General features: G+C 39.2%; 1 protein-coding gene across 1 annotated transcript in view; it reads left to right on the top strand.

Moving 5' to 3' along the window:
* Daam1 (dishevelled associated activator of morphogenesis 1) overlaps positions 1-16938 on the top strand; it is a 166822-nt gene that overhangs the window by 98960 nt on the left and 50924 nt on the right. Inside the window, exon 4 of the mRNA XM_071607998.1 lies at positions 13809-13880. Within this exon, the coding sequence (XP_071464099.1) occupies positions 13809-13880 (72 nt within the window). The remainder of the gene's footprint in view (positions 1-13808; positions 13881-16938) is intronic.

Below are 16938 nucleotides of genomic sequence, written 5' to 3'. Positions count from 1 at the left end.
GTGGAGCTCTCTTGAATAGGAGCTAGAGAAGCAACTCCCACAGCTTTCACCAGGTGCTTGTCACTCATGCCTATATTGGTGCTGCAATGTGAGAAGAACGCTCTTGCTGCGCCTCCATTCATTGGAAGAGTCTTGGAGCTCTGGATTTGAATGGAAGCTCTGGGAATGCAATGGTTCTCAGGGGCTGCAGAGCATCTATCTTTGGGCCCCTCAAATCATTAATTCTTAAGCAGGTTCCTTTTGACAGCTCTGGATTGCATGTCAGCTGCAGAGGTTGGAGTCAGTAACTGTCTTGGAGCCCTCCATCTTTGTCATGGAGCACTTAGCAACAGGAATATTGTAAAACCAAGATAAGAAATGTGTGGGCCTTTTAAGCCCCTTGCCCGTGTATGTTGAAGCACATAGGCACAATTCCCTTTCATTTCCCAAATTCTTCCACGGGTGGGGAATTTTATTAGGCTTGATAACAGACTGCTGCAGTGTCCTATAGAACCCAAAGTGAGTTTGGTTAAAAATTTTGAGAAAGTGGTCTTGGTAACAGCTTATCTTTGATAGAAAGGGATATCAGTGTATCTCGTATCTGAGAATATACAGTAGCTGTTCATTCTGGTTAGCACCCCAGTGAACCCTCAAGACACACAGCATATAAGACACACTGGACTAGTGCACATTCTTTGTTACATTATTCCTTTAGCATCCTGACTTCCTTCTGTTGTTAGCTGAATGGGCTACAAATAACCTTAAGTATAGCTGGAAAGAAAGAAAGAGAGAAAGAGAGAGAGAGAGAGAGAGAGAGAGAGAGAGAGAGAGAGAGAGAGAGAGAGAGAAAGAAAGAGATTTATCTTGATTTCTAACTCTGAATAATTGGGAATGGAATGGGAGCCTTTGAGAATGATTTAGTAGTGATGAATGGTCTCAATATGAAGTAACACGGTAATTGATTAGCAATGCCTGCCATGACACATGACAGGAGAATGTGGCATATATAGCAAATATTTGCCATCCTTGTCCCCTGGCTCTTCTTGTCCCCAGATTATAGTCAGATTTAAGTAGAATATTCCATACTTTTCCCTTAGGTCTCTCCATTGTTCTCAGCAGACTCTCCAAGTGCTGTGGCTCCTACTTTAATAGACAGATTGCACCAAGCCTTCCTGACTTTATTAACTCCAGGAAGTAGGTTTATGAAAGACATCAATGAAAGGAAAAGCCCCCCTTTGGAAGAACGATGAAAGAAGAACAAAAACACACTTTTCCTGAGTCTTTCCTATGTATATTTATTGTGTTCTTTTCACTAATAGCTCCAATAATATCATGCCTGATCCTATTGATTCCATTATATTTTTGGTACAATTCAGGCTTTCTCCTCTTTGAAAAGTAGGAAGAAGCTTTTCACTTCCAGTGAAAGTTAGAATCTGCCACTAATACTTCTAATTTGGGATTCTCAAAATTCCTTACACTGTAGGAACCTGGTAATTTGTGGCACTAGGAATGGGTTACAGTAGAAAGTCTACTGAAGAATACCACCCTTAAATTATAGTGCCTTAAATTCTGTTATTCTTCATTGTAGTGCAGAGCAACTTTTGACTTGAACAGATTTCAGATGGTATCATTTTGTTTGTCTCTTCTATTTCTAAGAAGGATTCAGTGGTGATGAATGATCTCAATATGAAGTAGCACGGTAATTGATTAGCAATGTCTGTCACGACACATGATGGGCAAAACTTCCACATAATTAGATGCTTCTTGATAAAGCCGTACCTTCCAACTGATGGCTTTCTTTTTAATTTATTTTGCCAAAAAGGCTGTTCCTAATTCAGTAGTACATTGTACAGTCAATGATAGCTTAAAATTAGAGTCTTCACTCTCCTTGAGGACAATTAACCCTGTATTAGCATTTTTTGTCATCATCCTGAGAATGCTTCCCTGAAAGCAATATGCTGTTAGGTGCTTAGAGTTTCCCCATTCTCTTCTTAATTACTATTTTCCAAAGGGTCCTCTCTCATTATAGCTGGCATTAAGCATTATATTGCAAATCATAAACACACTTTGATTGTTTTCCCAAGAGCAGGTTACAGAACATCAAAACCTGCTTTACGACATTCTGAAAGGCTGGTCTAGTAGCAGCAAATCTGGTAGCAAGATGTGAGGCAGCAAAGGCCATTGACACCACTGATTGGATTTCCACATTGCATAAGAGCTTAGTGATGTGTGTCCAAACATGTTAACTTACAAACCAACTGGACCAAATGGAGCCTGGGTCTGTAGCACCCCATGGTGGCATGTGGGTCAAAGATTTGACTCTTAACAGGCTCCATGGAGTCATTTATTTCATGTTATTGCACACACTCATGTCGTAGGCAAAGTGCCTGCCCGCAGGGGAATGTGGGGTGGTATCACCTCTGAAAATAATATTTGGAGAATGTTTCTTTTTCTTTGTCATGAAAATGAGGGGGACTTGTCATCTAAAATTGATTTCAGATGTTGGAGTTGTAACTGATTGAAAGTTTTAGGCTTCAGTCATATTCCAGACTTTGCCAAAGAAATGACTTGTTAAAATAAATAAAGTCAATGTCTCATGGTTTGGGAAACTGACTGTGAAGGCTTAGCTCTTAGTTCTAGGCGAGGTTTGTGGCTGCCTTCTTAGACACAGCAGCACATGAGATGCATTTACTTCTCTGAATTCTGTAGCAAATGACTTTTAAGCCTGCAAATCTGTGATGTCAGTTGGGACTTGTTCAGGAAAGGAGAGGGTGGTGGGACAGAGTTCCTGAACTGTTTCAGAAATGTTGTCCTACTCCTGTTCTTTATTGTTGCTGCTTCTCCCCTCAGGATGACTTGATATCTTTAGAGTGCTGCTCTTCTTGCTTTCCTGATGTGCCATGATTTGGGGGAGAACAAAAATGATAGCTGGCTAAGAAGGAGCACAAGCCTGGTTTTTCATGTGCTGTCTCATATCAGACCATTCAGAAATCATGACTTTTATCAGTGTAAGTAAAGATTGTGACACCTAGACAATACCAGGGTAACATTTTGTGTTGGCAAGGAACTGTTTCAAAGCTTTTTATCCCAATGGAATTCAGGTATGATTGCACTTAGTCTTTATTTCGAAGTTAGAAGATACATTTATAAACACTGGGGTTTAATAAAAGTACAAGAGGGCTAATTAAACTTGACCATTTATAACATGATGATAACAAAGAGTGAAATGTATCAATAGGTAGAGTTGTTGCTAACAATACTTGCAAAGGCTTAGAATTTGTCAAAATAAGTTAGTGATCTTCTAGGAACATCTCAGCTCTGAAGTTTGAAAGCATGAGATGTAGGGCCTGCTAAGTCTTCATGGATCACTCACAAGGAAAGAAGAGAATTTAGTTATTTTATTCCTGTATTACAACATCTTGAATAGCGCTCAGCCCATTATAGAACTCAATAAATATTTACTGGATAAGTAAAGTGATGAGAAGAATGAACACAAATGACTTTTATAGATTCTATTCAGCACTGTGGATTATGAGCATGATAAGAAGGGATTCTGTTCCTGTTCTACATTTAAGAAGTCTGGCACTCAGCAGTATTGTATTAATATTGCTGCAAAATTACACTGTCTTCCTAAGTATTTAGACTTTAAAACACTGCCATGTCCTTGGGATTCAGTAGACTATGTATCACTCTAATGTGACATTCACTCCAGACCAGAGTGTTAGAGTGCAGTAGACAGGTGTGGTCTTCTTTCAAGCCAGAGGGTCTAAACTCACTGAGCTCATAGTTGTATTTATGACTAGCACAAGAATCTTTATAGTACCTCAAATATGTGACAAAAAACTTCCTAGGGGAGGATAGAGCGCCACGTGCTCCCTTTTAGAGGAGGTGGAATAGCATGGTCAGGAGTTCGGTGATCTCAAGTTAGAGATTCTGATGCAGATAGAAATGGGTTATACACCCTAAACAAGGCAAGATGAACAGAGCAAGCTGAGGTGAAGTGGTCAGAATGGAGGAGATATTCTTGGGCAAGAGCTTTGGGCAAGTCTGAGCATTTAGGAAATTTAAGTTTCAGGAGCCTGGAGCAGAATATTAGTCATGCAGCATGGCTTCTTCATTATACCTTTGTAGAGTCTGTCTTCTTCACCAGGAAACACTAGTCATGCATCCTTTATTTGATAAACTGCAGCTATATTGAAATGGGTGGGAGTGAAAATGTACTTCATATCCTGTCTGTAGCACTCTTTAGAGTTATCTCTGCCTTTTATCATCTTGAGCTATTTTGCAAATCTAAATAACTTAACATTTTTTTAATCCAAAATTGATAGCATTTTAAATTATTATTACCAATTGAAATGCAAATTGTGTCTGATGCAATTGATTATTACTCCTGACTTATTTTGCATCTGTATGTCCACTCTTTGAATTTTCTTTTGAACTGATTATACCATCTTACTAGTTCCCTCTTTCATTAATGAATTCAGTAAAAGCTTTGACATGAGTTCATGCCATACTTTTACCTTTAAAAAATTCTTTGTCAACATAGAATGTTAAATAAGTAATATAGACGAACTAATGTATTATAAGTTATTTAAGGTTGTTAAGCCCTCCGAATATTTTATTTTGTAGTATATGATAGGCTAGCATATACTACAAAATAAAATATGTGACATTTTTTATGGGCTCTATTAGGCTTTCTACTTGCATAGACCAGAGAAGGGGAGGGAGCAGAGTTCTGGGAGTCAGAAGAGGTGTCAGACTTGACTTGCTAAATGGAAGAAATTCCTAGATTTGTGAAGGGGTGGATATACAATAGAGAAGCAGAGACAGCAAAAGTTTAATCTGGAGGTAAGAAAAATGATACTCTAAAGCGGCTTAAACTTCCCACGAAGTTTCTTGGCAAATAGCAATCATAGGTCCTGTTCATCTGTATTCAATTCTGTTAACTTAAGATTTTTGTTTTAGAGATAAAGCATCCTTAATCTTATAAAAAGAAAATCAGTTTTACTACTTCATTTATGGCCAACTTTGTTAAAATAGGGATTCTTAATAAAATAAGAACTGTACATGTTTAGCTCTACTTTATATGACATGTGTCTTTTATTCTAAGTCCTAAATGTTATTGTTGGGGAGTTTCAGGAGAGAAAGAGCTTGTTCTGTTTCCTCTTGGAGAGGGATTTTGATCAGCAATCTTCCAGTCTCAGGAGAAACAGCCTGGAGTGGTGTATCATCAGTATAAATATCTGAGAAGAGCCATTTCCTGGGAATTTAGTTATATTTGTAGTCATTACCTCTGTAAATAGTGGACATGAAAGTCTGATGAATTTATAGAAAATCTGAGATTTATTTATGAATTGGGAAGATAAACTTGTGCTATACAGCCATTGAGAATTGTTGGCACAGTAAAGAGGAGATTTGGGGACAAATTGTTTGAATATTTTGTTTGAATTGTTTGAATATTTGCTGGGAGGTTCCTCATAGGAGAGATTAGACTTCTCCATGCAGTTCCCAAAGGCAAAACTAAGGCCTACAAGTGCTTAAAGTTATAAGGTATCTGTCAATTTAGTATGGGTGAATTTTCTAACAATTCTGCTGGTTCATGATTGTGGATTTCTGGAATGCTTCTCGGTAGTAAATGGTCTGATGGTGACTATATAAGGGACCCCTGTGTGGGGAAACTTAGATTATGATGTCTCTAGTGCCAAAGATCAGCTATATAATTCTGCATTGCCTTAAAAATATAGATATAACATTAGGAAAAACTGGGAAAAGAGATTTATTCTTTCTTCCATGATTCCAAATGGTAGATGTGAAAGTCATGGTTTTTGCAAGTCATCCTTGAGTCTTGCTGAAAAAAATGACTGACATTCTGAGGCTTAGGAGGAGATGCTAGATTTCCTGGCAGATGAAGAAGCCGCTGTTCTGTAATCATTTCTTGTGTGGATCCAACCGGATTTTGGCAACAGACATATTTGATGTATAATTGTAGCAGTGGCCAAAAAAATATAACCAGGATTGGCAGTTCCAGTGACCACATGAATATCATGAAATTTGACAGTGCAGGAATTATTTTCTGAAACCCACTACCTGCCTTTGATCAGCTTCAGAGATAGGATATAGTTTAGCCCACTGCTAGAGGCTAAAGGAAGGTGTTGAAAGGAGGGAGAGAAGCAACCCAGGTTTGTGAGCCTCTTAGTCCTTCTCAATGAAAGAAGAAAAAGAAAGGTTTTTGTTTGTTTGTTTTCCAAGGTGGGTATAAATATCAGAATTTAAATGACCTCATGATGGGATGCTATTTTTAAAAGTAGGATTAGACAATATTCAGGGAGCAGTGAGCTTGGCAAGAAGGTGGACTTTGTAGGCGTGTAGGTCACTTCTACTCTAGATAAGGTTGAGATCACTGTGCAAATTGCATAGTATTTTATGAGCTGATCATAATTTGTAGCAGCTGGGCTTGCTAGAGGTATAGAAGCTTCCAAGACAGGGGAAAGCATGAAAAATAGCCGTGACCACGTTAGGATTTTGATGTACTCCAGTCCTCTTAAGAGCCAACCTTAAGCCAGAACAGGGTCAACAAACTACTGCCAGTCACCTGCTCTTATAAATAAAGTTTTATTATAACATGAAAATGCCCATTCATTTAAGTGTCTGTGGCTGCTCTCATACTACGAAAGAGCAGAGTTGAATCGTTGTGACAAACTGTTGTGATCTGCAAAGCCTGAAATATCACCTGGCTGGCCCATTACAGAACGAGTCTGCTGACCCCTGGTCTGTTAGATTGGTCCATGCTTCATCAGGCTGTGTTTTGAGAAGATGCTGACTAGTCTATTTTTAAGCTAGAGGGGAAAGTTGGCAGAAGTTCTTAGCAAGGCCTACTACTTTTCTATATCCATCCTATCTTCTCTTCCTTCCTGTTTCTTGGACCAGGTTTCACATTTGCTCCTGCTCCCTATCATTCACTTGAGTCTTCCTAGGTGCCATGCATCAGAGAGACATACCTAGAAGAATAAACTGTTTTGTCCTGTCTGCCCTTTTCCATCTAGTGTTCTATAAAAATTCTAGGTGCAGAATGGATTTATTTACTGTCTGTTGTATTCATTAGTGTTTGGAGCTAGACCCATGAAATCCAGACTAATAATAACAATTTAATGCGACAAGATAATTATTTTGTTCATTAACAAGAGGATTTCTTGATCATATATGATCACAAAGTATATATGAGTTTTCTGATAGCATTTTCTTTGTGCATAGAACAGGCTTTTATCAGTTGTTAGTTGCCTTTCCTGTATAATGGAACTCATCAGGATTAAATTTACTTTGAGTCATACTGAAATAAGTCCCATCTGCTGGTGAAATTTGTTCAATGAAACCATAATATCTTGCCACGATTTTGGAGATGATTGCACTATCATACATTGCTAGAAAAATTTCAGCCAATCTGGGCAGTGAAAGAGTGTCTTTCTTTCCTGACAAATATTATCTAAGAACCTCTTGGATTTGTAACAGCACACGTGGAGATTTATGGCTTTAGTGGGCTGTGAATGTTGCTTCAGCCTGTGATTTGTGGTCTAGTGAAGGACCGCAGAACATGTCCTTCACAATCTATTGACCTTTTGCGCAGCCTGTTCTGGGCCTTAGTAAGACCATCTTAAACTGAAGAAACACTCCACCACAATTTTCATATTATCATTTGGGAGATGGACCTATTAAGAAAGGGCCAAATGGTAATTTCAGAAGAAGTTAATGGTACTTAAAGACAGTTTTGTAACTGAATTGTGAGTCCTACATATACCCATGAAAGACTTTAGCTGCTCCCAAGAAAATCATTGTCACACAAATTTCCAAATATGTGAATGTGGAAATTTAGAAAATTTTTGCTGCTTTGAGTATTTAAGTCTCATCCCAAATCACAGCTTCTTTTTCTGCCTGACAGTTGAAATTGGGGTTGAAGTGTATTTTAGAAAGATAATCCAGTGAGAGAAGACTATTAGTAGAGAATGCTTTTTAGTTATTTGCTGTGAAGGTGGAGGAATTGCCGGGTTTTTAGCCCCCTGACTCCTCCTGACCAGCGGGAGAAGCTGGGGAAGCACCCCTGCCTTCACAGGAGGACAATCAGATGAGCCAGGGAGACGAGTCTAAGCAGGATCTCATTTATTGAGGAAGTACACACAGCTTATATACTGCACAGGAGCCAATCAGAATAAAGGTCAGACGGGTGGAGCAAGTTCATGTGTACACCCATCCCATAGTCCATAAGGGAAGGCAGGAGCTGTCCATGAGGGCGGAAGAGTCCTGGATCTATCCTGGAGGTGGTCCACCTCTTTGCTCACTGCCCACAGCACCTCCTCGTGGCTGATCGCCAGGAGCCATCCCAGCCACATGTGCGGCCCCAAGATCGAGAAGCTGGCAGCCATACCCTACAAGGAATGCCCAAAAATGGAAGACAGAAATATCTCAAGCTGTAGGGTCTTGATACATTTTACATTACATGGAACGTCAGGAAAAGCAAAGCTCTAATTCTAACAGAATGTACAATGAACGATGCTTTAGAGGAAGAGAGATGCTAGAAGTAAAAATTCACAAGAAGAGTGGAAGAGGAGCTGACAGAGATTGGCTGTTGGTTAAAGAAACGTTGGAAAGAAAATAGACAAGAGAGAGAAAGAATACGAACTACTGCAAGTTCTTGGGAAGTTAAAAATTTGAATTGTATGGAAGTTCATAAGTAAAAGACTCTCTTCCATTACCCAGAGGTAGCCATTAAGTTTCATATATTTCTGAAAATAGTTATGTATAAAGTATTCACGTTTTTCCCTGCAGATGGGAAATAATATTCAGAAGCCTTTCCTCCTTTAAAATTTTTGGTCATTTTTTTCATATTATTATATAAATGCACTTCATTCATTGTTACTGCTGCATAGTTATTTAGTCACCCATGTCCCTCTCCATATGTTTGTTTTCTTTTTTAGTCATTTTTTAATTCAGATAGTGCTACAGAGAGAAAATCTTTATGATATATATCTGTGAACACATAATTGTGGTATATGATTATGGACCAGCCACATTTCTAAAAGTAGATTTATAGAGTCAAAGGTTATGTGCATTTTCAAACTTGGACAATCACTGCCAAAATTTGCTTCTACCCTGGTTGCTCCAATTTTTTATAGTCCCAGTAACAAGTACTTAGGGTGGCTGTAACTGGAGACTGTTGACACTATCATTATCCTCATAGCTAACATTTATTGAACGTGTTCTATGTGCGCTGTTCCCAGTGCTTTCCTTCTTAGTATTTGCTCTGTAGATCCTCCTAATGACCATGCGAGAGGCGCAACCATCTTATAGACAAAAAACAAAAAAACTAAAACTGAGTCACAAAGAGGAACTTTGCCAGCCTAAAAATCACATAACTAGTAAGTAACTAATGATTCCAATACATGTCGTTTGATGGTGAGAGAAGAAGTGGAACATAGTCAAACTGGAGGCAGTAGAGAGATGACTGTGAAGTGAGAGTCAGAAGTCCAGACTCAGCTGTGGCTGTTTACTTTGGAAAGAGTGAAAACTAAGAAACAATGCACAATTCATTCTAATTGTCAAAGTGATTTTGAGAAAAACACATGTGCCCTTGTGTGTTTTTTAAAGAGGATGGAGGAGGATCTCTTGAAGATTTTTACCAGCCACTGACCATTCCATTTAGAATGAAATAAAAAAAGTGCCATTTGGACATGAAGTAAGGTTAAAAAGACTATGTATGTCTTTACCTTTTAAATGAGTTTGACTATTGAAAAAAGTCAATGTTCTTGAAAGTCCTCTCTCCTGTACAAGTTCTGTTTTCTAGCAGCCACCCCCCAAAATTGGGATAATGGAAGAAAAGAGGTTAAATAGTAGTTTCAGTGCAGTCTTAAAGCATGAGCAGTTCCAGGTGAATTGCATCCACCCAGGAAATCTTAGCCATGAAGAGCCTCTTAAAGATGTCTGGCTACCTCACAAGGAAATAAGAAGAACTGGATTAGAGAAATTAAAAAATAATGAATGCTGGGATCTCCCCTGCCCCTCTACCTTACAAAGGAAGAAACTGTTGAAAATTAACAATTATGTAACTGAGTTATTGAACAACATAAATTTTAAAAATTATTGATGTTGGAAATCTAGACATCATGCTAAGTACTGTGCACACTGTGTTTTCTGTGACAGCTCGCTGTTGGAACCATGGAGAATCTTAGCACTTGTAGAACCTTCAGAAACAGTCTGGTCTCACCCTGTTATTTTGGAGAGAAGAAAACTCACCCCAGAGATATTTAAACTTATCAAAAACAACAACTGAGAAGATTAAAAGGGAGATTCTAGAATCCCATCTAAGGATACACTATCTGGTCATTCTTCCACCATACCATCTCTCTAAAAATAAGTGTCAAAAACCATAAATCGATGGAGAACTTAATAACATAAAATGCTTTTTTCTAATTATCTAACAGAACTTCTGAAGACAAGCCTCAGAACTTCAATGTTTGTAATACTTTCAAGAGGAAACAAAACTAGATTTTAATATGAATTATCCATTCTATAAATAGACTAAATAGAGAATTTAATGTGAATGCTAGAATTCACATTCACGTAAGACAACCTTCTCTAAGTGTCATGAACTGTTACCAATAATCTGTTTTAAAGAGAAGAAAACTTAGGGGGCTGGGGTTGTGGCTCAGCGGTAGAGTACTCACCTAGCACATGCGAGGCCCTGGGTTCAATCCTCAATACCACATATAAATAAATAAATAAAATAAAGGTGTTGTGTCCAATTACAACTAAAAGATAAATAAATAAATATTTTTTAAGAAAAGAGAGAGAGGAAAACTTAAAAAAAAAATGAAGCCAATATTTTTTCATAGAGGAAAGTTCTAATGGAACTAGTGCAGGAGGTAGCCAAAGGCAGGCTTAGATGTGTGGGATTTAAGGAGGTGTTTGTTTGCAATTACAGTGTCTGCAACAATGCTAACAGCTCAGTGCTCAATGCTAACAGCTAATTTTCAAGTCTTCTTGAGGAATCCCCATGAAGATGGAGACTGAGGTATTTAATAGAACAGAACAGATTAGGAAGAACCTTGTAACTGTAGTCTGTATGCCAGTGTATGAAGATAGGTATGACATTGATAAAGGGGCAAAGGAGTTCCCACAGAAAGAGTCTAGAGAGGGGATAAGAGGTAACTGGGGTAAAACATTAGGTTTGGGAATTATATTAAAAATGTTAAATGTAGCATAAATAGAAGTAGAGATTTAGGGAAAGGTGAACTCATGTTTTGGCCTCTAGCCATGTTTGAGTTCTTTTATAGTAAAGCGGTTAGGAACAAAAGCCAGCTTTGCACTAAATGTATATTGCTTGTGATTAATGCGAGATCTAATCTTAGGAGAGGGTTTGCTCTGATTCTTCCTCTTTGCCTCTGAATTTCTAGCAGTATGACCTCAGCAACTCATCTAACCTCTTTTACCTCTTGTAAAATTGGTGTAATAGCAATACCACCTCCTCAGGTAGGCTCTTAAAGAGAGAATACCATGCTTAGAGTAGCATTGGACCATGATAAGCTGTATGTGTGCTGGACCTCATAATACGTAGCACCCAGTTACCTCAGGAAGATTATACATTTTAGAAGCACTTCCCCCTTGGCATGTCTCAGTGTCTAGTGCTCTTTATGGAACAATCCTCTTAACCCCTCCTGAACAGTTCATTCTTCTCTTCTGGCCCATGCCACTGCAGAACCATAGATTCTAAGAGCCACAGACAGCAGAAGTAGAGAGGTGGGTGTGAGTTCCCTTGGCTTCTCTCTCTCTCACACACACACACACACACACACACACACACATTCACGTGAAAGGACCAGGACCAAGACTACCCAAGGGAAAGCTGGAGATGCATGGCCAAAACAAGTACTCTGAGGATTTTACCCACCCCCCATTGCAGAGTGATAACAATTGGTACATTTACAAGCAGCTTTCACATTCTTTATGAGTGTTTGATTTTCTCAGCACTGAGGTATGTGAAATAAAAAGAAGCTTGCTTTGCCTTATTTTGACTACAGTATCTAGATCTACTCTTAATCTGTTTGCATTATTAAAACATTTCCAAAGTGTGAAGTTTTCTCCCTGTGCACTGGTCTTCAGTTTCTCAGACCATCTCTGTTCCGTAAGTAGGGCTATCAGGCCTAAAACAGACAGGCTCTTGTGGGACCTTGGTCATGGGACTTGGTTTTGTTTGTTTTGGAAATTTGCCCTAGTTTGGGGAGAATAAAAAGATCTGGCACCTTCTATTTTATTTTATAGGTTCAAATGCCATTGAATATCACTGTGGGTTTTGGCTTGTTAAATACACTGGCAACAGCAGGGTTTGGCTAATTTTAATGCTCCCTTTCAAGAGGGAAGCAGGGTTCAGCGTTTATACTACCTCTGTAGCTATTTTATTAACACTTTAAATTATAATCAAGGTCTGTTCTAAAAACGCATCAGATTTCCTAAACGTCTTTAAATGATGGAAGTGTAATCCAGCCCAGCTTCAAAGCCACTGCTGTGGCCTTTGTCCCCAGCATCTGGCTTGTACCATCTCCAGATGAAATGTTCACAACTGCTATCAGTTACTGCCAGCTTTTAAGCACTGTAAACAATAGTTATTTTGCCCCCTTGTTGTGAGTACTTAAAAGATAGTTTGGGAATTGTGTTTCTTTTATCCCACCTGAGTAGGCCTGCCTGGAAAGATTTGCTTAGAGAAAGTGTTTCTTTGAGGTAAAGTATGGGACTACAATTAAAAGATCCATCTGAAACCACTCTTCTGAGAATTGGGGTTCTGACACCAGAAATGGAGTTCTGCTAAATGAGATGCTAAAACAGACTAGAGAGCATCATCTCCAGATACCAGCTATGTATGTACATGGCACAGCATCTTCTTTAAGGGTCAGGGAATATCCATTGTACAAAGGGACTTTCTGAGTGTGAAGCTAAGAATTGTTGAAATTTCCCTTTTCAGGCCATTTGATCACACAAATGACTTACAGCCACATAGGTGTACAAAAATGCGTAGAAATCCCTGACTGCAATGCTATCCTTTGATGATCTCTGAGCTCTGGTACAGCAGAGACCATGGCCAATTGATTTTGGGGGGAGGTTTATGTTCAGGCTACGACAGACCTCCATCCTCCTCCTTCTGCTCCAGGTCACACTGGTTTATAAGATGTGAGGCCAACTCGGGCAATTTGGGGATAGATTTCTGAATTCCAGTTCTTTTCAGCTTAGGCACACTATATTTTCTACCAAAGTCCCTGAGCTCTCACAGTGGTAGGCCCGGGTCCATTTCATTACCTTCCATTCAACATCAGGCTTCATTCCACTTCCTCCTCAGAAGCACTGACCTAGTTTTGGTCACATCGAATGAAACCCTACTTCAAAATTTAACTGTCTACTGAAGTCTGAATAAACATAGAACAAGTTGGGCTAACAAATGGCTGCATCCTGGGGTCATTTTTGAGGCAAGTTTCCTTCTCTCATGAGCTCTTTCCAGATGCTCAGTCTAGCAGCACGTTCCTCAGTGAGACATGGGATCTAGGGATCATTTGTCCTCGGTCACACCCAGCTGAGACTTAAGCACTTTCCGTGGAAATTGGATTGGGAAGACCCCCCCCCCCCCCCCCCCGCCAATCAAGATTTAAGGCCAAAATTTAAAAATAGATGTCTCCTATCCCAATGTGTCTTCTGGTGGTTTGTGCAGCCCTTTGTATGCTCTGGAAGTCAGGAGAACTGCTATACGTGGATAACTGGTGATATGTCACCTTTTCTCTTTTTTCTTTCCTTTTTAGGACCAGGAAGAAAACAAGGGAGCTACAAGTTGGCCTGAATTCTACATTGATCAGCTCAATTCCATGGCTGCTGTAGGTATACTTTATCTTCTACAACATAGTTTTAAAATCCAGTACAAAGTACACACTTGCACAATAAATTCAATTATGTAAGATCTACCAAATGTCATTACCCTTCCAAGCTCCATTCCAAACCCTCAGAGTTGGAGGTGGGGCACGAGGTGTCGGCTGATAAAGGGGTAGAAGTGTTACTTCACAGTGATTTTTCTAGTACATTTTAAATAAAGTCTACACACACTAAAATATAATTGACTTTAATGTTACAACAGGAAACATAATCTGAAATCTGGCTTGTGTTCAACTTTAACTTGCAATTGCTTTAACTAATCATTTGGAGCTTTGCAATACTATTCTAAAAGTTTATATCATCTGAAAATATTATGATTAAACAATTCCTTCAGTATACTCCTCCCATTCTCTTTTTTACTGGGGCTTTGGTTCCTCCTTGGCTTCTTGATTTTATAGGGGATCATGATGCTCTTTTCTCTTAATAGGTCCTTAAGGAATCCATGGAGTCAGTGGATTAATGAAAAGACATAATAATAATAATAGTGCTAAGATATTCTTGGGAAAGCCTTGGCACATGGGGTTTGGATGCAGTTATTGCTTAAAATGCATTCTCAATATCTAAAATATGAATTCTGATCACATCATATCTTGTGACATCAGTGTTCGGAGCAGCTTGAGGGGTATCTACCGATCATGGCTGAAATTTATAGTAGTAAATAAATCATCGGCCTTTGAGGACTAGTAGTTTACATCCTGTTACTGCTGATAGAAATTGAAGGCTGCTTACAGTCTTACCTGTGGACACACTCATGATTTTAGAAGTCAATATGTTATACTCAACTTTTGAGTTTATAACACCCAAATAGGTAACAGCTTCCAGAATACTTTCCTCTACCGATTTTCCTGCCTTCTCCAAAGTCCATGTGGAGAATTAATGTCTTATCACTTAAAGCAAACATTTTAAACCATCTGTATTTCATTGCTTTTGCCAAAGTTAAAAACTGACTAGAATATGTGAACCATTCACTCTTCTGCTAAACTTTGAGAGGCCTTAACTTGTAGTAACTTCCTCTTTTCTAGCTTGTTCTTTGACGATGCTTCTTCTGTTGTTCTGCAATAAGTGATAAACAGCCTGGTAAATGTGAACAGGGCTGTATTAATTATTGAAGAAACTACATAATTTTTAGCCTCGAGGGTTTCTAATCTAAAAGCATAGCAGAAAAAGGACAGAAAAAATAAACAAACAATCCATCAAATCCTTCTTATGCATCATGCACAGTGCCAAAGATAGAGTAGAGCAATCTCAGCGTTTATACAGATATGCTAACAGAATGTGAGATTCGTGGTGACCACCAGGGATTTTGTGTGCATCCATCCAAGCAATAATAATTTGGAGCCATTGAACATTTCTTGCATGTAAAGGCTATTTTGTGAATTCTTGTTCCTGACTATTAGGGAAAAAAGAACCGTCAGGCAGACTGTCTCTCTTTGTAATTAAGTCAGCATTGTTTGATTTCTAATGAGATGTTTCTTCTTTGTTAATGAATTCCTTGATGTACATGGAGAAGTACTGAATATTATGGATTTTTCCTTCTTCAAATATTGGGGCAGTTATATTAATTTGTGCATTAATAACTTTATCCTTGACCTGTCTGGAGTTGACCTGGCTCATTCCTGAGGAACAGGGTTATGATATGCTGGCATGTGGCCCTTCCTCCTTCAAGATGCTTCTTTTCTCTCCTTCCAGCTCCTTGGATGTTTCCTGGCTTCATGCCATCTTTGCTGGTCTACATTTTAATTATATTTGGTTCCTAATCTGAAGTTGCTTCCAGGGCATCACAAGGTTATTAAGTTGTGACTTTGCCGTCCTTTCTGTGTTAAACGCATAACAAAGCTTTCTAATGTTCCTGTTAGGGCTGAGTCATCATCTCTCCAAGGTCAAAGATAAAGGGCATTAACTGTCCCTGGATTAACGAGGCCTCTAAATCTCTGCATACCTAAAGGAACAGGCAGATCTGATGAGGCCAGAAACCCTGTGTTATGTTTTCTGTTTTTCTCACCATATCTATTGCCACTACCTCCTTGCGTAGTTCTAGCTAATCTCTCTGACATACATCTGTGTTGGAGAAATCGTGACAACACACAGCAGAAATCCTGAGACATTGCCCCTGGGGACTAGAAGGGGGCACAGTTCGTTCAAATCTTCTCATGGCCCAACATCTAGACTCCTTAGCTGTTTGCTAAGGGACCTGTTGAAGAGGAGTTTGTCCACATTGTCATTATCCAGTGTCTACAGCAATTACTGCTACTGAGTGTGCCTCATGTGACAGGCCGTGTGTCGGGCACTTTACAAGTTGTTTTAAATCCTTACCAGCACCTTATGCTGCCAGTGCTATTTATAGAAATAGAGTCTAAGACTCCAAGAAGGGTTTCCTTGCCCAAGATCATCTAATTAGGAAGTGGTCATCTAATTAGGAGATCAAACCTGTCGGATGAGCCCAAAGACTCCTTCCAATTTGCCTTTCCCTGACTAGGTTTTTAAAACCCTGTGACACATGAAAGAGGCCTGGTGACCCTTCCTGCCCCCAGCCCCAGGCTCACACTGTTGACTTGTCTCACAGGGAGGGGCGGAGGGTAGGCATCTGTTTTTTTTTTTTTTTTTAATGCCTCAGGAGTCTGATAAACAGTACAGGTCGAGAAGCGCCACACTTACTGGTCCATGAAACTGGCCATTTGTGGAGCCAGTTCAGTTGCTTTACATAAGCCTCCTAACAAGAATGCTTTGTTCTTTAAAGGACCCCTGAATGATCTGTTAGCTTTTAAAGAGTGAAAAACGGTATAATAAAGGAGCACAACCTAACAGGTTCTCAAAGGACCTGGGCTTGTTTTGTATGTGGCTCTCCCATACTTTCTCGAGGAGGCTGTGAGTTGAAGCTCCCTCAGCTTAGCGGGCTAGCTTATTGATTTCACACCAAGGAAATGCTTCAACAGCTTTTCAGACTCCCAGCTGAATTTCTGTCCAAATCTGTGCTTAACTGTGCTGATTTCTGTCCAGATCTGT

Source organism: Marmota flaviventris, chromosome 2 (assembly GCF_047511675.1).
Source record: "Marmota flaviventris isolate mMarFla1 chromosome 2, mMarFla1.hap1, whole genome shotgun sequence".
Taxonomy (NCBI): Eukaryota; Metazoa; Chordata; class Mammalia; order Rodentia; family Sciuridae; genus Marmota; species Marmota flaviventris.
This window is presented reverse-complemented; position numbering and strand designations above follow the sequence as displayed.